Source organism: Branchiostoma lanceolatum, chromosome 7, assembly GCF_035083965.1.
Source record: "Branchiostoma lanceolatum isolate klBraLanc5 chromosome 7, klBraLanc5.hap2, whole genome shotgun sequence".
Taxonomy (NCBI): domain Eukaryota; kingdom Metazoa; phylum Chordata; class Leptocardii; order Amphioxiformes; family Branchiostomatidae; genus Branchiostoma; species Branchiostoma lanceolatum.
The window spans coordinates 3,718,384-3,741,685 of record NC_089728.1 but is presented as its reverse complement, the minus strand read 5'-3'; the positions used below and the strand labels follow the sequence as shown (position 1 = coordinate 3,741,685).

At 40.8% G+C, this 23,302-nt stretch overlaps 1 protein-coding gene and 1 long non-coding RNA gene across 3 annotated transcripts in view; both read left to right on the top strand.

Annotated features, from left to right (window-relative positions):
• Positions 1-1,928: 1,928 nt before the first annotated feature.
• Positions 1,929-4,037, top strand: LOC136438611 (uncharacterized). The gene is made up of 2 exons (XR_010756455.1): positions 1,929-2,107; positions 2,983-4,037. It is a non-coding gene; the product is annotated as an uncharacterized lncRNA (long non-coding RNA).
• A 2,874-nt stretch (positions 4,038-6,911) lies between these two features.
• Positions 6,912-23,302, top strand: part of LOC136438610 (RNA-binding Raly-like protein) — a 28,866-nt gene continuing 12,475 nt past the window's right edge. Inside the window, exons 1-6 of one of the 2 annotated variants that reach the window (XM_066433495.1) lie at positions 6,912-7,040; positions 7,974-8,014; positions 13,398-13,550; positions 14,796-14,955; positions 19,701-19,785; positions 20,399-20,446. In XM_066433495.1, coding sequence (XP_066289592.1) covers positions 8,000-8,014; positions 13,398-13,550; positions 14,796-14,955; positions 19,701-19,785; positions 20,399-20,446 — 461 coding nt within the window. In that variant the 5' untranslated portion in view covers positions 6,912-7,040; positions 7,974-7,999. Of the gene's footprint in view, positions 7,041-7,973; positions 8,024-13,397; positions 13,551-14,795; positions 14,956-19,700; positions 19,786-20,398; positions 20,447-23,302 lie in introns of both variants that reach the window. The other variant, XM_066433494.1, reaches the window with a different exon arrangement.

Below are 23,302 nucleotides of genomic sequence, written 5' to 3'. Positions count from 1 at the left end.
AACTTACATGCAGGAGTTCTTGGGATTTATCCCTGGCCACAATGTTCCTTTTTTATCTTTTACCGGTAGTGACAATTTATTGACAGGAACATCCTGTAAATAGTGACAAGAAATTCTTATTGACAGGAACATCCAGTCAATCGTGACAAGAAATTCTTATTGACAAGAATATCCTGTGAATAGTGACAAGAAATACTTATTGACAGGAATCCTGAATCCTGTCAGTAGCCTTGGCCTTCAATGGCACATATACTATAAATGCACAGAACAATAGAGAGTTAGATGTTTTAAAAGGACCATTGGTTATCCAAATAGATAATGCAACAGATCAAAGGGAGATGCTATCACACACACAATCTCTTAGCTGTAATTACTCTTGTGTGGAACTGGTTTTGTCTTTAATCGCACTTTTAAGACAACTTGTAGTCCGCACAGTCTTTATATCTACTGCACAACTCTTTTACACCACATTGTGGACTGTTAAAGGAGAGCACTTTATTGCTAATTCAAAACCTCATAAGAATCGACAAACTTGATTACTCTTAAGACTACATGTACATTAAGATAAGATGATTGCCCAGGACAAGAAATTACCATAATTACACACTGCCACAAGGCATGCAGTAGTATGTATCTATGTAAAACGATGCACAGACAAATAAGTACTATGACGTGACAAATTCATCTTTGGTGAAGTTTCATGGACTTCAGTTGGACTTTTGTGCTTTAAAATTTTATCTACAGATGATATTACTCTTGGTGATCACGTACATTTATGTTCATGTATACCTGGCACCTGCAAAGTATAAATGGCTCCACGGTAGAACAAAGGCATCGTATGTAGCTGATACACAAAAATACAGATTCAACAAGAGTATGCTGATTTTTGTGTCCGTTTATCTTTCAAAGTTTGATATAGTCAAACCTGTAGAAGTAACCACCTCTAAGTAAGGACCACCTATCCAATGTGACCAGTTTTTGGCGGTCCCTTACAGAATTTTTCTGAATTTCCTAATTTTTGCAATACAAACAAACAAAACAAAACACAAGAACATTGTCTATAGTGACCACCTGTCCATATAGACCAGATTTTCTCGGTCCCATGGGTGGTATTCTTGGGCAATTTTGACTGAATGTTAATTTCTGTGTCCGTTTTATCTTTCGACACATCAAAGTTTGGCATCTTAATTTGGGAGGTGAGAAAAGGGTCAGAAGAGATAATCACGGGGCACATGATAGTCACAATTTAGGCCATGTGGATTCGATCATATGGATGACATCATCTTGGAACCCTCAAACTGGTGCGAGAGTGCGAATAAAAAAATGTTTGGCCAAAAAAGTTGCATTTATTATGAATTCTAAGTGGTCAAGAAAGTTGAACAAACGACTAAATACGCCATGGTATACAGAACAATCGTTTCGGTTCTTTCACATCTTCTTCTTTGGCTTTAGGGTTGACTTTCGCATACTACAACATTAGTATCCGTTTTCCGATATTTTTGCAATTTACAGTTTGCTCATTTTGCAGCTGCTTTGTGTGATTTGTACAAGATAGGAAGTAAAGGAGACCCGACCCAGCGCCACCGTCGTACGCCCGGTGTGCGGGCGTACCTGCGCCTCAGCATTTGGGCTGCGATCGCGGAGCAATGTATTCTGCAAGCAGAGGTTTCGGTCGAGTGGGGTAAGAGGAAGGAAGGAAGAGGAACGTAAAAAATCCCGGACACTCCTACCCCGCTCGACCGAAACCTCTGCTTGGAGAATAGGAGCAATGGACATTCAAGAAGTTGTGTGATCTACTGTATGGTCCGGAAGACTTCCTTATTTTTTTTGAAAACGGACGAAAATTGATGCGCGTGCGGATGTCATCCATAGAATCGAATCAACATGGCCTTATTTAGACACAAGACTGGTCTAACCAGCGACACCAGTTGGTCGTATTGTTATGCGACAATCAACTGGTCCCGTGATCAGGCGTATGTTGAGGACACACCAGAACAAGTAACCATCCGGACCTGCTTGTTCTGAGAAGGCACACCTGGCACGATCGCGAGACGACTCAGACGCGGTCCTGGATCCTGGCAGACCCTACTGCAACCGGCAGTTCTGTGTAGGTATCCGCTATTAATTATGGTACACGCGTCGTAAGATCATCGTACGAACTGAAAGGATTATTGAGATAATCTTGCAAGTGTCCTGCAAAATTCGTTGTTACGGAATAGGTTGTCTTAGGTCCTTGTCGGCAGTTGGTTCTGTCACAGCCTGCTTGAAACATTCTACGACATCAAAATCGTACGCCAGTGACCTACAACTAATGTGGCCGCGCCGTTACTAAAAATGTGAAGAAAGGAATAACATAACTTTAACATTAACATTAGACCAGTAAGTTGTTTGTTACTTCTTTCTCCGGAGTCCTTTTTCGGTTCGACACCTTCGAACCTTAATTACACCATAATCATATCACCATAACATCTGACTGGCAACCTCAGCTAAAACCAACGCCGCGAAGCTTTCCGATTGAATTGAATGAGAGTGAAGTTTTGCAATACTTAAAAAAAAAACATTTTGACTGTGATGTACGCAAGATAGACAATAAGATCTTAAAAGATCACTGATTTTCTTGTGCAGTCCGTCGAAGAATCGTGGTCTGACCAACGGCCTGCCTGAAAAACCATATCTATTTCAAGGCAGAAAATTTCTCTCAAAACTGGCTGGAGTCATGCCTGACCACAAGATCGTGACTGACAACATTACAGTCAAGCCATATTGTTGAGCGATTTGTTCGGAAGAAATCAGATGCTAAAACCCAAAGCGCCTGGGGTCAAAAGTTGTTTACCGTGGCCTGGTGCGGTCGTCTTCCAACAAAGTACGATATCTGTCTTCCTGACAAGATACTTTCAAATCTTTGACGTTAAGTTTTGATTTTCATGACGATCTCATTGCTACGTATATATACAGCTTTTCTTTATCTTTATTTTCCCACAGCATGTGAAGCTCTTTGGACTGCTGTCTGCCGTCACGCCCATCTCTGCCGGCAGGTCCTTGTGCACAACCTGAGAGCTGCTAGGCACCCAAACATAGCCCTCTTGTATCGGGCCATTTTGTAGTGCATTTTTGACGACCGTCGTTCATGGCGCCGGGACAGTTGGATCTATCTGCTCACAGACGATGAGCCAATGCGGCATGTAAAAGGCTGAACTGTTCTGTGTCTTTACGTGCCACATTGTCTCCTTGTCTGCTGTGCTTAAGCATCGAAGGACTCGCAGACCAAGCCGACTTCACCTGCTGATCTGCCTCTCAGACACCTGTTGGCTTGCATATAACACCATCCACGTTAGATACTCAACATAGTGCGCAAATAGACTATGACTTCGCTAAAAGCTAGACCATAACTTTAGATTTTCCTCAATATGTATAAAAAAGGTTATTTTCTCTTAATTTTCGGTTCATTTCTTGACACACCCCCTACCGCCTCGTCTGACAGGTCAATCCGTCAGTTCCACAGACAACTCAATCCAGAAGAACCGATTGTAAAGTTTGTTTTCCCTCGGGGGAAATATGCATGACACAATTAGCCTGCTTGTACCTGTCGGATCGGATAAAAAGGAATGCAACCCCCCCCCCCTTTAAGCCCCTGTTGTGGACTTTATTACGAGTAGGACCAATAAAACCTCCTTGGTAGGACGCAGCCAGTATCGAAACGTATGTGAATTTAACCATGGTGGGAAGTAACGTTAGACAATTCAACATAGATTTTGAGAATGTAAGACTTATAATTAGCCAGCGGATTCTCTTCCAGATTTGAATACAGAGGTCTGATCTAGATAGTGCCAAGTTTCGGCTACTACATAGCTAATGAGGATTGTCACTGACGATTGGAAGTTTGTGCCGTTAGTTACAGATACTTGTTCCTCTCCCACGGTTGTTTGATAATCTACAGCTAGAGAGGCCTATATATCTGAAGATGCCTGTATGTCTTTTGAATTGCCATTGTTTTTATAACAATAAAAGTTTGCTTATACGCACACATGGTACAGTCACGGGTTCTCTGAGTATGGTTTCCCCCGTTGCGGACCTGTCCCGTGAAAGTCACGATGCTCGATGTGCTTGTTTGTCATCTCTCCGCGGTTCTTCTCTGCCAAAAGAACTTGTGACCTTTATCGCAATATCAGTTAGCCTCCGTTGCAGGCTCTGAACCGGCTTTTTGGGGGGCTAAATAATTCACTTTTTGCAGCCAGCCCGTAACTAACTGCCAACCCTGTAACTATCAGGGTTGGCTGATAGTTACGGGCTGGCTGCAAAAAGTGTATTATTTAGCCCCCCAAAAAGCCGGTTCAGCCTGAGCCTGCAACGGAGGCTAAATATCAATGACGTTACATGTGACAAGCGTTTTCAGCCATCATTCACGCGTACAGCTGGTGATACACTACTGTACCATGCACCCAAAGTTTACTCTCCAATCAGAGCTTAGGCCCCCCGTCTTGTTTGGACGTCTTTTATACGTATACGTTTTGTCGGCCTGTCTATTTTGTCAGTTTTTCTTGGTCTTCATACCTTCCTAATAGTGTGGGTTGGCGACACAAAAAAATGACAAAGTAGAAAGCCTGACAAAAACGCCTAAAACACGTAAAAAAACAGCCGGAACCCCTCCTCTGCTTGGAGAGTACGTAATATTCCTTCGTGGACGAACACGAATCTTCGGTGCAAATATTGACCAAGAAACACTGGCCAGTGCGAACTCCTAAAAAGACGTCCAAAACAAACCGGAGCCTAATGTCTGCTTGAAGAGTACTTCAAGCTCTACAGTAGCGTCATACTGACACTATCTTGTTGCAGCACCTCCTTTCCAATAAAAAGCTGAAAGATACCATGCTCTATATTGCCAACATGACATGCATGATCGTTTCATGACTCTTCATAGATCTTTACATGTCCCTGTTAATGTCCCGAATGTCTCTTATGTTATTCACACCGGCTCAATGGCGATCGATGTCTTCGAGGATGTTTGTTGGTTTCATAATCACGGGACTGTCATAAGACAAATCGACGACCGGTAACTCAATCAATCACAAGGCCTACACTACTGTAAATGCAGAAATGTTCGCGGTGGTATATGTTCGCGGTTTTCGCGGCGACCGTTTCACCGCCAACTTCAAACCACCGCGAACATTTTTGTCCAATACTGTAGCAGTATGTTACTATAGCGCAGCAGCGAACTTAAAACCCACCACGAACACTCCATTTAACCCTTAGCGCGAAACAAAAACCACGCGAACTTAAATGCATTTACAGTATGTAACATCATGTTACATCAGTGTATTACATCATTCGTCTTATTTAAAAATGCAATATTAAGTATTTGAGCGTCAAGAAAAGAATGATATGCAGAAGTTGATTTTATGTAAAAGGTCGGCATCAAATGTCACGTCAGTAAACGCTTTGCTTACAAGATTGATGCACCGAAAGTTTACATAACGTTACAGTGGAACAAGTCGGGTGGGAACTACTCTAGGTGGGAACAGTGTTGCTCGTCAGCGCCCCCATGCGACATGAGGTCTCTCTGCAAGCTTTAGTTGAGGATGTTCATCACGTCCATTGAAAGTGGGGCTTAGAGGACTTGTGTTTTCATTACAAACGATCCCCGGGAAATGCAACAAGGAAAATCGATTCCGAAAAAGAAGAAGTTAGAGTCACTAAAATCAATGTTTTTGGCAGCTGCGGCTTTGAGAGGATATGAGAAGCCCTTTTTTTGTGTGTGTCAGCCGACTTCACTTACAGTCAAGATCATCAGGGTATTCAAATGCAATTCACAGGCTCTTCCCCAGCCGAGGTTGGCAAAGCTCACGCTCAACCAGCTGAAATTGTGCGATTTACAAGCCCTGCCAAGGGACTTTTGAAAGACTTTTGAAGGCCGTTGCCAAATGTAACTTGTTCTCGATCCGCACGCGTATGTTGGATCAGTCAACTGGACAATTGTTAGCATGTAAAGCTAGTCTCTACCAGACTAACTACGCCGGCTCAGGCTATAGGGAGAATATTTGCCAGGATTTCATTCGCAGGCTACGTCCTACGCGGGCGAAATGTGATCTTCACCGTGGACTGACTCTACTGGCTAAGTTATTCCTTTTTCTGCCCAGTTCTTTTTCTATGGTCCATACGCCCGTAGGAGGGCCTGGTGGAAGCTAATGCAAAGCCATGTTGATTCGATATGGATGACATCCACACACACACACAAAAGTTTTCCAACTTACTGTAAGTCACACAAAGCAGCTGTAAAACGAGCAAATCTATCGGCCGTGCATTGCAAAGACTGAATATCGGAAACTCGGACGGATAACAGTTTTTGTTTCTTTGAACTTTTGTTTATTCATGAGGTCGTTATTGATGTTGCAGAATGCCAAAGCCAATCCCAAGGTAAAAGAAGAAGTTTAAGTCAATAAAATCAATATTTTTGACAGGTACGTCTTGAAGAGGATATGAGAAGCCCTTTTTTGTGTGTGTCAGCCGACTTCAGTTACTGTCAAGAAGGCATTCGAATGCAATTCAAAGGATCTCCTTAGCCGAGGTTGGCAAAGCTGCCGATAGTGAAAAAGTCTTATTGACCATCCTGTCAATAATAGAGTATTCTTATCGACAAGAACATCCTGTCAATAGCCTCCGGCAACTTTTTTTATTTCTAGCACTTGTCCCAAGTTTTGAATTTGGCGCCAAATCTCCAGGGTCCCTCGAAAGTACGGTTTCGGTCTACTGTGAATGTTGCAACGTTCCTTATATTTCGCTATCTACTGGTATTTCATTTCATAATGTTACATATGTTTAAGTTCGTTCCATTTCGTTCCTTTTCGTTCCATTTCGTTCCATTTCGTTCCATTTCGTTCCATTTCGTTCCATTTCGTTTCATTTCGTACTTTCGAGGGACCGAAACTCCAGACGGTGAGTGGTGCATCCGGGACATCGGGCCTCGAACTCGGGGAAGGTCACAGCTGACCTGACGACTCGCACTCCAACACGCGGAATTCTTCGCTGGGACGGCGGCACGAAAGGTACGGTTTTCACGGCGTTCTGACGTGTTCTGGGCCTCGTCTTCTCTCAGGTTTGGTCGTACGTACAGCTAGTATACACCACAGAGAACTGTCCCGTGTCGTGGAAAGCCAAGCGATGTTTTAATTCAGTGTAAAGTTCTGTAAGTTGTCGCGACGTGGGCCGCCACTGTCACGCGTCGCGAGGGGTCTTTACACTAAGTCGTAGGAAGGGGGAGGGGGGCGACGTCGAAACAAGTTGTATTTTTCTTTTCACTATAGCTATTAAACAACAGCTTATCTACAATTCAGTACTTTATCAGGGGTATTATGATAGCAGGACGCGTGAAATTTATGTCACTGGTATGTCGATATAGATAGAAGAGCCACAAATCAAGGGTACTAGGCGGCAGGACATGGCATGGCATGGGGACCCCGGGGCTACGAACGTGTTTGCCACTCGGTAGAACATGCCTGGTGTTAGCTGGTCAGCACGTAACAGCGAGATCTTAACCTCTGGTCTCTACGTAGCGTGTGACCCAGTAGTTTAAAAGCCTTTGAAAAGACATGTCCAACAACAAAGAGCCAGACAGTGGGACTAGAACATGATACTCCTTCATCCGAAATTATTGTCAACATCATGAAATTTTTACCAGTGACGTAGGAGTGAAATTCTTAATGCATCTCACCTTGCTGACAGTGTTGTTCATTTAATAGAAAGAGAAAGGCCATAATATGTTTACCTATTGTATCAACAGTAAAAACAGAGTATACTGACATAAGCTGATTATGCTTAATTCAAGTACTGTACAGTACCGTACTGTTTTGTTGAACGGCATTTTGTTTCTGGAATATTCTTGAATATCATTGTTATAATTTGTTGTTGTTTGATTGATTGTTATTATGAGTTCTCTGTATAAAAAAAGAACTTTTGGTTTTGATTCCCATTTTATTCAGGACGACGACATACTACCGAAAAAGACATGGCAGCACGAAAGGTGTGTGAGGTAATTTTGATTTGCCTGGAACAAAGTTTGTTTGTTTGAACCTTTGTTTATTCATGATAAGCTCAAATCGGCACGTAGGCCGCTTTTCATTGAGGTCATGAGGGAAGAGGTAAGGGTCAGATACAATATAGCAAGAGTCATTTGAGTCCTAATAACTCTATCAACATATATCATTACATATTTATGGTACAACAATATACAACTGCTACAACATATAGTAGGGTGAAAGCTGGTTCATGATCCGTGTCCGTTCGTTAACTCTACTTGGCCAATTTCTACTATTTTCCCAGCCATCCCACAAACTAAAACACTATTGGACACCATATTTTAGACTAAAGAAGGGTAAATCCCATGTCAAAGATGACAATCTTTCACTTAAGAACTAAGAAAACTTTTTTTGAGATTAGAATGTATGAATTGTCATACAAAGATGAAAATTTACCACAGAAAAAGACTTGGCTACATGTATAACTTACAGATAAGTGACCTGTGTCTAAACCACTGCACCTGTACCTGAAAAGTTTTTAGGTACACAGCCCTATTGGGGATGCAAGTGTTATTTCTTGATGTTATGAAGCACGTCTACCAAGACAACCATCAGAGAGTACCTTAATGTAAAACTAATCTGCCAGTACTTTCAAGCCATTTGTTTGAATAGAACCCAACATGCCCAATACATGCAAACTAAAGTTAACATTAAAGGTTTTAACACAAAGCCTTTGCATTTCTATTGACGGTTGCGCTGAGGGGTTGTCAGTTGGCAATGGATGTTGGTAAATGTAGTGAACAAATTTTTTGCCTCACTGGGGGACTAAGCAGGACGTGCTGTACATGTGTAATGTTCTACACCGCTGGTCTGGAACATTGATGAAAAGGGTTGTCAAACCACTGTCAGGGCTCGAAATTCATTTTTGGAAATAGGTGCACTGGTGCACCCAACCTAAAAATTAGGTGCACAGAAAATAATTTGGGTGCACCACATAAAATAAAGTTGAATGATACCAAAACATAAGCTTGAGTCAGACAGCTGCTTGACACTACAGCTTTCTTAAGAACTTCAATCTGTGATTCTACCCAGATTTCAAATTTCAACCAAGCAATACATCAAATAAAGTACAAAAGGTTATATTGCTTTTACTGATACTTACATTTCAAGAATATAATTCTGTATGCGAGAACCTTTACCCTAAGAGAACCTTTACCCTAAAGAGTACAAAAATATCTAAGTGCAATGGTGCACCCACAGTCAAAAATTAGGTGCACAGCTCCAACTTTAGGTGCACACAGGTGCACATGCACCCAGTATTTCGAGCCCAGACTGTGGATATCCAAGATGGTCTCCCAGAAGAAATATGAACATCAATGGTACCTTTCATTAACTCTGTAGTTCACATCTTGGTTGCTGAGTCATCGATCAAGTTGATAGATGTGTCTTTCTCAGCATCTTCCACTGACAGGTGTTCCTTTTATCACATGATGAGGGGTAGATTCAGAGACGAGATTTGTCATGGGATCATATAGGTAGCCTTACCTGTCTTGTTTGATAGACGACCGTCATCTGTCTACCGTTGAGCAAAGTCCATACCACCTGACAAATGATTCTGGATGAAGAAGATATAAGAGATGTATGATGTAAAAAGCCAAGTCATGTTGCCGGTAGGGTTAAGTAGATGAAAGCATGTGTTGCATGATCCAGTGTAGAACCCCAGTATGCTTTCTTGGAACGTGATCGGTAAGTGAGATTTCTTGTTCCACAGAAACTCTTGTTTTTCTGGCACAAGTGAGCTGTTTGGGTCCTTATGATGTACAGGGATGAGGTATAACTTTGGAATTGTAGTCAAGTTGCCACAAAATCAAAACTGCAGTAAGGGTCATCCGTGCATTGTAGCCACTGGGCCATAGTGGTCACTTTTTGTCCGTCCCTTGGAGTTTTCCCACTGACCTAGGCACTAAGAATTCTGTCTACAAGAGTCAGCGGTTACAGAACTAGTATTACACTGTTTACAGTCCAATATGCTATTTCCTAAGTTGGAGCGACTTTTAAAGTGCCTCGAAGAAAATTCGTTCTCAACCCTTTCTGAGATTATAATCTGCTTGTGCCGTTGTGGATGAATTCTAAATAGCCTCCCCGGAGGCCATAGCGCACAGACTCGTGTCTTCACTTTCGTGGTAATGTCTGACAGAGCGATTGAAAAGGGAAGACAGCATTAGCAGGTCTCTACCTTAGGGCAGATCATGGGCAGTGGGCAAGGAAATGGCCACTTGCCAACTCTGCTGGCGGTGACATACTAGTCTGGGAACCACTTCCACTGTCATTAGGAACAGTCTGAATTTATGGCCCTGGACTCAGGCAGATGATTCATTCAATATAACCCCAGAAGAGACGGACTTAAGAAAGTTTGACGGATCTAAGAAGAAAGACTAATGGGTATAGCTCACCCATACAGTCACAGTGTCACCCAAATGTCACTGTACACGGTCCAACTGACATAGAATGTAATGCATTACTATACATATATATATATATGTATATATATATATATATATATATATATATATGTTACAAACGTATGGAACATTTTTCATTCAAAATATGTTAGGGTAAAACTATTCCTACATTACAAGTGGACGTATCAGAGCTAGAGGCAGTTTGACTATTTTTTATCAGGACACCATATTTTGATTGAAAACATATAAACTGTGGTTGAATAACTGCTAATGATGTATTCCTGTCAAAAATCAGATATACCTGAAATTTACGCAATCTTTTCATTTGCTGTCAAAGTTGAAGCTTTTCATTTCCTTCGTGCTCTATCACAGAAATGATGGTGTTGCCATTCAATCCCCCAGTGCTGATTCAATCTGATTCTGGTGGAGCCATTGGTGCCTTTATTTCCTGCTACATGAAATGAACAGATCAGAATCTTACCATTAGTGTTGTGCCAACAGGAGTGAGGCAGAGACTCAAAGAGAGTAGAGAGCTCTATCAACCGTTAAAGTGTGCTGGATATCCATGCGCATGTGTCAAGTGCTGTATACTGCCTTTCCTTGCATACAGGCTTCTCTGCCTGATCCTTAGGATAGCCAAAGAAAACCCTTGTCTTTACTGCTGCATCTTGTATTAGTGCACTCAGTTCAATTTGGTAAGTCTGCTTGCAGCCGGTGGCAATACATTTTGTAGCTGTGTCGTTTGTCTTCAACTTTCAAGTAGATGTTTAGCAGTAGCGTGTGTAGTCCAGTGGTTAGCGATCTTGCATGTGGAACAAGTAGAAGCCCCGGCCGTGTCGCTCACCCGACATGCACACTACCGCGGAAAGGGTCGCAGTCCTTAGAACGGGACGTTAAGCCGCGGTCCACTGTTCATTGTGCTTGTCGAAAAGAGCTAGGGGAATTTCCCCTGTATATTGAACCTGTACATACTGTATATAGCGTCTGTCTTCTCTGTCACGACCAGTGGAAGATTAGCTCATCTGTTCATTGGGTTCATTTGAGCTAAACTGGTTCGGGATCACTTTCCTTTCCTTACTTTTCACAAGTACTCGAGTCGAAATGCTGGGTGCACTCGCACTCTTGTGCACCCAAAATTGGAGCCGCGCACCTAATTTTTTTACTGCAGTTGCACCTTGATATTTGTCTAGGGTACTATGAAAGTATTCTTGACATTTAAGTGCAGTGTCAGAAAAATATGATATTTGTTGTATTTCTTGTTTAATTTTGAAGTGAGCTATGAAATATGGGTTTTTGCTGACATACTTCACCTATGTTATTCACCAGATTTTTTCTGTGCACCTCCAGGGCTCGAAATACTGGGTGCATGTGCACCCAGTGCACCCAATTTTGGAGCTGTGCACCTAATTTTTTACTGTGGGTGCACTGGTGCACCCAAATATTTTTGTACGGTTTAATGTGTAAAGGTATCACTGCACACTAGTAGACAGCATATTCTTGACATCTAAGTGTAAGAAAATAATAAAATCTTTGTTGTTGTACTTCTTTAAGATTTTGATGTTAGAATTTGAGTTAATTTCGATTTTGAAAGCTTCAAAACTGCGTGCCGAGATCGCGTGCCAAACGCGCATGAAGAGGAACATTAAGGTTTGTCATTAGGTTTTGCTTACAATAGTTACATTCTACTTTATTTTATGTGGTGCACCCAAAAATTTTTTGGTGCACCCAATTTTTTAAGTTGGGTGCACCAGTGCACCTATTCCCAAAACTGAATTTCGAGCCCTGACCTCAGTATTTAGGTTAAGTCCACTAGTGCACCTATTCCCAAAACTTAATTTCAAGCCCTGTCCACGCTGTTGTTGTTCCCAGTCCCTAGAAAGAGTCTGAGAGGTTGGACTCCTTTTTTTCTGATACAATTCCGACTTGAAACTGTTTCCTTATACTGTCTGGGTGATAGTACCTTTACAGTTGAATAGATGGGTCTGCAGTCTTGATATGTTTCAGAATCAGACTAGTTGTGGTCAATAGTTAAGATTAACCTTTGAGTGAGAGTGACTTGTATTCCAAGTTTTGTCATTGAGAAATGATTTTTTCAAAAGATGAAAATCCGATATATTGGCCGATTGGCCATACTGCAAAATTGGTAAAAGATTTTACTTATTTCCTTGTAGTGTTCAGCTATTCGTTTAAACTTTCCTCTCTATGTTTAGTAATCGTGGCACATAACTAGATTATGTAACCTGATGCTGAATAAAAGCCTGATATAGCATGATAAAAATCAAGCCTGATGATTTATATTGTTTCCTCCATTGTGGAGCTACATCTCCTTTCTAAAGCCCCTATCTCACTGCCTCACTGGACCCGCGGCACATTGATGCCCTCACTGCATCCTAAATTGGCTTTGTGTTACCCTTGTCTTTATAATGGGAATATCATGCAAAACATACAAGTATGACTAAAGCGACAACAAAACACACATAGCGTAAAATAATTCGCTTTTTTTTATCAAGGAAATTTGGTGAACGCTCTGTCAAACGGCCCGGTCGCTCTGAGGTCGCCAGCATGCCGCGGGTCCAGTGAGATAGGGGATTACAGCTATCTTTGTATATCCCCATTATGTTACAGAACCAAGAACAATTTGTGAGAAAGGACGGATTTTGCTTGAAGCCATCTTTAGGAATAATCTTCCTGGATATGATATTGCTATTAGAACAAAACCCATTATACCTTGTTATTCATTCCTAATGTACATGTATGGCTTCGATTTTTGAAGGGAACAAAGATTGAATGTTCTTGATGCATGTATATAAGGAAGATAGAATGTTGGCTTTGCTTGCGTTGTCAAGTTCTGATGCATGGGCAACTTTATTGTACTATATTATAGTACAAAATGTAAGTCCTATGTTGTGTATTGTTTTCTGAACAGGGCTTTGGTGGAGTGGGGGGATTCGGATACCATCAGATGCCAGTGAACCAGCCTATGACAGAAGCAGAGATGAACATAAGCACAAACACCAGCAGTACCAACTTGAAGGACAAGCGTTCTCGCATCTTCATTGGCAACTTGAACACCTTCAGGGTAAGAGCGACCTTTTTGTAATACAACAAAAGACTACTGTAAATGCAGAAATGTTCGCGGTGGTTTTATGGTTGGCCACCTATGGCTCTAGCGCTACTATTCTTTCAAACGCGAACTTAAAACCACCACGAAAACCCCATTTTCTCCCTACCGCAAAATAAAAACCATGCAAACTTAAATGCATTTAGTGATTTACAGTATTATTATTATATAAGTTGGCAGGCTGTGAGAAAATTGTGGTGCACAGTACATGCAGACACATACAGATATGTACTTTCCTTTTGTCCTTGGCCCATTTTTAAAAAAGCTGTGCAATTTTTTTCTCATTTTGTACTCTAATGATCCAACCTACCTGTTACTGTTATACCTTACCTTACCTTAGACCTGTTATTATGTCCTACATTTCTGTATCTGTATAGCCGGTATAACCGCCCTTCGGCGTAACACACCAGCTTCGCAGCCACGCGGCACGGCAGCAGCTGGTTATTTCTTCAGCATCTGTCAAATGCACTGTACATAGTACACCGTCACATATTTCACAACCAGCAGTCGATTTCTATTCCATACCCCCAACTAGGGATATGTACCTTAATCCAGTACCGGTGCAATACCATGAAGATTATTAAGGTCCAGGTCCAAAAATATCTGGACATAGAGGTACTGGTACTGTACCTGAATAGTACACTCAAGTGTATGAGTTTTAAACTCACTTTGTTACTGAAAAGATGTTATTTTTACCACAAAGATGGAAATTTAGCCCTGGAAAAATATTTTTAAGATATTTCATTGGCGTTAAAATCAGTACCATTTTCAATTTGAGATCCTCTTGAAAGCACATGTTCTCTGCAGAAGATACATGAAGTCTAAATAAACATTCTGTTCACCGGACTAAACAACTACGGACTTGATAAAGGACTAATGACTTAATAATGTACTTAATGATGTATTCATGTATTTATTTATTCAATTATTTATTTCGACTTATTATTCATGATTGTGTTGATATCGTTTACGTAAAGTTTACGTTAAGTTTTTTTTGTACTCTTTATCCGTGACTCCTGCCCCTCCACTTCACTTCGACCTTGTTGAAAAGCGGCCATGTGACCGAACATGTATTTCGAAGAAAAATAAAGGCTTTGACTTAACTTGACTTGACCGATTATTCATCCATATCCCTATCAGTAACAGACTTGTTCACAAAAGCACTCATAGAGTCATCTACATTGACACAAATTTCCTTCATAGGTGACCAAAGCTGATGTGGAGGAAATCTTCTCCTATTACGGCTACATCAAGGGCTGTTCTGTGCACAAGGGTTACGCCTTTGTCCAGTACACCAACGAGGCAGATGCAAGGGCAGCAGCAACCAGTGAAGACGGCCGTATGCTGGCTGGACAGGTCCTAGGTTTGTAGTCTCATTACATTCGTGAAAATGGAGGTATTGCTAAAAAAAGGGATCCCGAACCAGTTTAGCTCAAATAAACTAAATGAACAGATGAGCTAATCTTCCACTGGTCGTGACAGGAACACAGACGCTATGTACAGTATTTAAAGGTTCATTGTACCGGGGAAATTCCCCTAGCTCTTTTCGACAAGCACACTGAACAGTGGACCACGGCTTAACGTCCCGTCCTAAGGACTGTAACCCTTTCCGGTAGCATGCATGTCGGGTGAACGATGGAGCCGGGATCAACCGCGTTTTCTAGTTCCAGAGACAAGATCTCTAACCACTGGACTACGCACGCTAACCTGCTTTCGGTCTGTCAGTGTGTGTTTGTTTGTCTTGGTGTGTAGTTATTCGAATACTGTAGAGGGTCAGGATGTGAGGGGAAGATAGTGTAAACAGAGACTGGCAGGATGGGAAGGTTGGCCGGGCGGGTCCAAAGTTGGTCCCACAGTCTGGCGGGAAAATGCATAGACAGACTTTCGGAAAAATTGTTTAAAATGTTTGAAATTGTTCTATTGAATGCAGTTAATCTACAAAGTGTTGCGTCCATTTTACATGACTTTCTGCCAGGCATGCATTTTTCATTGCATTCTATTTTTGCATGAAAGCCATTAATGGACCTCAAAAAGCTGCCATCCAAAAGCTATCATACAGCTAGCAGCCAGCCCTTCCCCTGGTAGTTAATAAGTACCTTACAACCGTCTAATTCATGAACAAGTGTCTCTCATGATCCAACCTAATGGACTGTGCACCACACAAACTTGGGCCTGTGGATTGTCACTAAGCTGACTTAATTCAGCCCACTGGGTATATTGCATAGAAAAACTGTTACCTTGATGAAGGTTAGACATCCAGGTAGTAAGATACGCCAAAAGTAGTTACTCAAGCGACTGGATAAAATTTTGAATTTTTGGCGTAAAAACTGTTACCCTTTTCAAAAGCAGGGATGTACAGCTATATAAAATAGTAGTAAAGCCCTATTTTTTAGTAAGGTCTTAATTTGATGATGTGCCATAAAAGTCAGTTAATTTTTCTGGTATTATGAAATGATAGAGCATACATTTTATTCTATTTTCAGGGGGTAAGGCCACACCAATTTAATTTCTTGGTTAAAGGATTTTTTGGGTAAGATTTTAGCATGAGGACATCATTAAAACAAAAGGCTGGGGTGAAAACTTGCACCTGACCCTGTTCACTCCCTGAAATTGTGTGCACCAAAGTACAAACCTTCCTATGAGTTCCTGTTTTCATGTTGATTTTCCAATCTAGCATTTTTTTTAAATTCTGTTAACCAAGAAATTGAATTGGTGTGACCTAACATGAAAAGGGAAATGTTTTGTTTTTCTTTTGCAGTGGGCAGGCTTTTAGCTATGATTTATGGACAGAGCATCCAAAAACGGGGGGTGGGGGTAACAGTCAGAAGCAGACTTCCCCAATGGGCTCTATGAATTAACAATTACCTGGTAGCCTTTCATGTCAATCAATTTACAGGCTGTCCAAGTGTCTGGTATGAGGAAAAACAAACAGTGGGCAGTGTTTGTGGGGGGAACACATTACCTGTGTATGAAAAATTACCCTGGAAACAAGGGTGTCTAATTTCCTTGATTTCTTATTGTCCAAAAGATGTCCTGATGTCCTGCTAGCTAATAGCCTGTCAGTAGGCCTTGGCACAAAGAAGGAATTATTTGATTTCAGGAGAGATTTTGATCTAAGACCATAAATTTTAAGAAAAAAACTATTTTCATCTTCAGCCAGGGGAAGGTTAACTGGTACATGTACTAGTAATAACTAGAAGACGCACTGATCAAAGTAATAAATAGACGTGGCCCCTGTCTGCTTCATTTGTAGGTATCAGCCGTTGTGCCAGTCCCAACATAAATACTTCTCCTTCATTATTTTACGATAATGTCAGTGGTTGTGACACTATCTCGACCGCCACGCACTTTCGCTGCCGGTTAGATGAGATTCTGTCGTCCTCAAATTGTCCTTGACAGACGAACGTTGTACATTAGCGGTTTTGATTGAATGTACTACAGATGAGGAGATTAGAGAAGGGGAGATGTTGTTGCCCTCCGGGCACCAATAGCGTTAGCTGTGACGCTGTCTGTGAGCTTAAATATCTATTGTGGTTTGGAAATGGTTAGACAATTGAATTATTTTTTGCATTAGATGTATAACCTGTCTAAACATAAGAGCTGCTTTGAAACATACTGAATTACATAGTGCATGAAGAGAAAGTATACAGTAAAAACAAATTTTGCAAAGTTTCTATATAATTCAGTCTACTCAGCACAGCTACGGGCTTTAAAAGTGGCAGTCTGGGTGTTACGCAGCTCTTTTTGATAATGTCCGACCTTTCGCTGTGTGTAACATGTTCAAACTAGTTAGAGATAGCATTATTCTCAGCCCTATGCATGCTCTTCATGCATCATTAAAGCAGATCCGAGGACAAAGCACCGCTGCCGTACAGAGCCGGCTTTACTCCGATATGAGTACGCTCGCAGCACCCTCTCGTGGGACTATCTGCAAAATGGCACAGTTCGTTTTTAGAGTTACATTTTACGCAGTATCCTTTCAAGTGGAGCTCTATTTAAGCTTATGTCGGAACGATTTTGCTATCATTTTTACACACAACATGCTACTCCCCATCGCTCCCATTTCGTTCTGTAATTCACTGCTTCTCAATCGCCTGTAGTGAAGATGAGAGGTAGGTAACTAGAAGGGTGACCTCGTTCTTCCCCGGGGATAATTAACCTTGTTAAAGTGGGAATGAAGATGTATGAAACACCTGAGCAACGTGGAGTCTGCACTCCTAGGAGATGTCATTACACCTGAAGTATGAAAACCCAAGCTGTCACACTTGGCTACAGGGAAGCCATTTACTCAGCGTGGCGCCTTTAAGGTGGGAAAGTCAATCGAGTTTGAAGTGATTCTTTGCAAGCTGAAACCTCCAGATATTTCTTCGCTGAAATTCTGTAAATTAATTCCCTAAGAGAAAGTTGTCACTGCAGTGTTCCAGTTTCTGGTGTTATACTCAAGTTTTGTAGCCTCCACCAGGCCCTCCTACGGGCGTATGGATCGTAGATTTCGGCAGAAAAGGGAATGATTAGCCAGTGGAGTCAGTCCACGGTGAAGATCATATTTCGCCCGCGTAGGAACCTGCAAATGAAGCCCTGGCAAATATTCTCCCTATAGCTGGCGTAGTTAGTCTGGTAGAGAGTTTTGTACCATCGCACAAGTTAGTTAGACAGCTAGACTTCAGGAGGATCTAGATTTTCCTTCCATTTTTCAGATGCTGTGGAAAGCTTTTCTATTTTGACTTTGAGTGTGAAGAAAACTGTAAGCAGTCAGCGTTGTTCAACAAGTGCAATTTACCCAACTGGATGATCTATACTTCGGAAGACTTGGCAGAAGAGTAATCTGCTGCAGCATCGTTTTTTTATTCACTCTCCAGGATTTTGTCATCAGTGTTATCTAGACTGTAGGTTCGAAAGGACGTGAGCAGAAAGCTAAACTGACCGTTATTACAGGCAAGTATCAGCTACTAGATTGAACTGCAGGTCGTGGTAGAGGATAGAGGCCAGTACCGTAATCTCAAACTTAAAGTACTCCCCAGACTCCACAGTTACATTGTCTGCTGAGAAGAACTTGCCCATACTCAAGAAGAAGTTGGAAGGAAATTCTGTCTTGGAATGTAGGGATAAAGCTGACTTGCCGCAAGCAGTGCTCATGGAAAATGTCTAAGAATTAGTAAAAGCTCTACTTACGGTAGTTGGTATGCCGTATGAGAGGACATCCATGTACATGTATATTGGATGGTTTTATGGGGACACAAGGGATTCAATAAAGATCCTTCCTTTGATTAGTTTCTCCAGGCAAGTATTAGTGTTTGAGCTTGTTTTGTGAGCATGAAGCATACGATATGTAGAGCTGTATGACAGGCTATAAGACTGAATTGTACCCTGGGGCAAGGTGAGCTGATGGGCTCATGCTAACTTCTGTTGTGTGTGCTCCTGTGGGGATGAAAGAATTGAATTGAAATCATACAATTAGTGCTGCGTATCTAAACCCCTGATCTGAACTGGACCTAACGTTTAGGTTCAAGTCCAAAAAAAACTAAATGTCCAGACTTGAAAAAAGAAAATCTCATGTAAAATATATGCCCATGTGCAATTTCACATGTAACAGAAATAAAACATTTTTAGCACACATATGCCATGGGTTCAGGTCCGGACCTGAATCTGAACCTCTGGATCTAAATCTGAACCTGAACCTGAACACGGGTTTAGGTATGCAGCCCTACGTACAATCTGCTGAATTGCCACAGTCAGTAGTTAAAGACACAAGACGATGTCAGGATAGTAGCCAAAGCAAGGAGATGGAAATGAATTGAATAGACCCCTTTCCAAACTTTACCGTGTTAGGCATAAACAAGGGTCAGGCAGTTAACAATGTACATGACTATGTTACAAATTTTACATACATGTATTAAGGTATTCTGCAGCCCTACCCTCATTTTCACCCAAAGCTCCTTAAGGAAAGGGATCTAATGTCCAATTTAAAAAAAAATGAACTTGTTCAGTATCCTGTTCAATATATTATAATGAGAGAGAAATACTCTTAAAAATTGTTCAATGTCTAATTTTTTCAGTATTATTATCATTATGTACACCTTTGTGACCTTACTGGATGTTGTTTTATAGATGTGAACATTGCCTCTGAGCCAAAGCCTAACCAGAAGCCACCTGGCCAAGGGCCCACAAAGAGAGGGGCTCCATCCACCAACTGGTAAGTTTTACCATACTATATCTATATCATGCATTGTGTTTGGTGTACATTCTGCACTAGATATTACACAAATTCTGTGACCTTTTTACTTCATAATCTCAACTAGGGGTGGATACCGGTTTGGCTTAATAAGGTCCAAGTCCAAGTTTATGTTTTGTTTTTTTAGACCAATATTAAGCATAGAGAATTAATACTGACACAACTATAAAAGTTTCTTGGTGAGAAGACTTTCAAGATAAACCAGTGTTTGATATTTGAATGTTGCACTTATTTAAATGCCTTTTTTGTCAAAGGGGAGCCTCAATACCCTTTTTATCAAACAAAATAGAGAATATATTTGTACTTTGTTCAGTTTTTTTTTTTACTCAGGTTTTTGGCTTTCAGGTTTTTTGGACTCGTTTTTTTTGGAATCAGGTCCAGCGAACCGGTATCCACCCCTAATTTCAACCATTAAGTGCACAAACTTATAGATGTCAAATTCTCCATATCTGTAATGATTAGCAAGCGCTAGATTGATGGGCATTTTTTTTTTTTACAAATGCATGAAAAGTGGAGAAGTTAAGTGTGATAAACACTCACTGTTGCATGACACTCGGCTTCCTTTTACCAATAGGGGCAGTGGTGTTGGGATGGACTTCCAAAGTGATCCAAACTACACTGGGTGAGTAACAAGTCTCTTTGCCTTTTCTGTAGCATCTAGCTATAGGGGAAAGAAGTCCATAGCAGATGATGAAAATGGTACCTTTACATAGAATTTGTTTTCAGGAGACTAATATTATTTCCGGAGCTACTATACGTCTTTGAATGACTTCATGCTTGGCATGGAAGTTGGGAGATTTCAAGTTCAACAATGCAAAAAGCTCTCAAATGATAAGTGAAGTAAAGTGAAACCCATAATGTTTCCTTTCCTCCAAGCTTTAGTAAGGACTGCAGAAGATTTTTCCTACTTTTATTTCTGTGTAAGATATTCAACCCAGACTATAGAAATGCTATTTTAATGCATTTATGATGTGATAGATGACAAGTAAAACATGAAACATATTTCCAGCATAGGCAAAGCTTTTAGCTTGGTTTGATGTATTTATACTATGTAATAACAGCAAATCTTACAGCCAGCAATTTGCTTAATAGGGAAACACATGTGGACATCATGCAAAAGACCTTAAAGGCAACCAAAGCAATATTAGGGCCCAAAAATGGAAATAAGAAAAATTGTGCAATCGTCATCGTAGTGATATTTGCTAAAATTATTTAGCACATTTGCGTAATAACTTCATACTTTTAGGATTTTAAAACCGCGCAAAATTGTGCCGTACGATGATCCCCTTAGTTTGGCGAGCCTACAAAAACTCCAGTCACGATTTTCAGTGAGTTCCCACATCACAACAACGTTGTATTTTTGCATCATGGACGTTGCTTATACATTGTGATAGTGTTATTCAAACTAATCATGTATAGAAATGACTAGATAAATTGACTTTCAAGATCCGATTTTTCGGACCCTTAATATTGCTTGGGTTCCCTTTCATACAAACTTTGTCTAGCCAGTATGTGAAAACTGCCATAGTGCCGAGTAAAGTTGCAATACTTGTGATTGTAGTTCCCATGGTACCGGTATTAGCTTGGGGCAGATCTTTTGAATATTGCTAGCTCAGTTACATCAATACATCAAACAAAACAATATGATTGTCCTGTGTTTGAGATGTGTTTGATGTTTTGCTTGGTCATATATCACATCATAAATGCATTGAAATTGCATTCCCGTTGAACATGTTACAGTTGGGCATAGCACCATACATGTATATTGTATATTTTTGAAAAGTGGAGAATATGGCCTGGTCTACAGCTATTAGTATTATGAGTGTAGTTTTTCCTTGGCTATGTGGAACATCCCAGTGAGAACTGTATCATGCAATACAATTACAATTCAGGGCTCGAAATACATTTTTCTGAACAATTTTACCTGCACTTAGGCCACACCAATTTAGTTTCTTCGTTAACGGATTTAAAAAAAAAAATTTTAGCACGAGGACATTATTAAAACAGAAGGCTGGGGTGAAAACTTGCACCCGACCCTGTTCACACCCTGAAACTGTGAGCACCAAAGTACAAACTTTCCTCTGAGATTCTGCTTTCATGTTGATTTTCCAATCTAGCATTTTTTTAAAGATTCTGTTAGCCAATAAATTGAAATGGTGTGGCCTTACCTGTATATGCAGGTGGCACTGTGTGCAATTTTGAGCACTGCAACTCGATATTGTATCTGTAAGCTGAATCAAAACATCCATCACTTTTATATTTCCCAGTGAGTTTATTGAAGGTTTACATCAATCTCTTGCTTCAAACTTAATTTATAGCCTAAAGTATTTGTGGCATAACCACATGGTCCTGAAAGTTTGAAATACATGATTATTTTATGACGGAAAATCACTGTTACCCTAGGTACGCCCTCTTTGGTAGATACGTCATTATAATCAGATGTAATATGTAGCCTTTGGGAAATTGATACATGAACTTGCGTCAGCACAAGGCTCTGTTATTTGATATCTCCAAGCAGGATCTGTAATTATTATGGATGGCATTGCCCACTATCTGACTCAAGCTTCTATTGAGTCAAGAGAATGTTGTAATCAAATTCTCGCACAGACATTCCATGGTTGTATTTTAGTGTGAATTTTGGACTAATTTGAATCTTTTATGTTGTGAAATTTTGAAGTATATAAGGTGTTGGTTGATAAACTATTTTCATTTGTTTTTGTTTTGTTTGTTTTATTTTTCATTGTTATATAATGATTCGGGTCTTATTATGGCAAAATTTTTATTTTTATTCGAGTTGCTATCAATTTTGCTATTTTTAGCGACGTTTATTATCATCAATAACACAAATGAATGGATGGCTTCAAGTGAAAAGAATCAGTCAATGCGCGTGCTTGTTATTGTTAAGAAAATTGAGGAAAAAATATTAGTCTATTCAATGTTATCATACAAGATGCAACAGTCTGCTTATTACCAGTATGCCTTCCTTTTAGCTACCAAATCTAGCCGACCTCATGTCATCCCCGCTGTAAATCGTGGCATGCAATGTAGAATTAAATCTGCACATAGGAACATAAGTGCCCGCAGAACTGCTACAAACACATACAATAGCCCTCAAACTCCAGAGTCATAGATGTGTTTCCACAACTTGGAATAGTAGGTTAAGGCTGGAATGAGAGCAATTTGCATGTCGCCCTGGGGTTGCCGTCTAAAGGAGGAAACCGCAGCCTTGTCTCCCCCTTTGCCAAGATCGCCCGAGTAGCAACAAATAACTTCATTACTGCCCTTCCCGGGATAAGCAGTTAATTTGTATGTAAATCTGACCGAGGATTTAAAGGTGGCTACCACGCAGGGAAGGCAAGAGGAACTCAGATGGGGGTTAGGATGAAGGTGTTGTAGTGCTCTCAACGGGAGCATGGGGGCTTATTACCTCCGGTGCCATTAAAATGTTAAATCAAGGCGCTTTCCCTGCGGGTCCAAT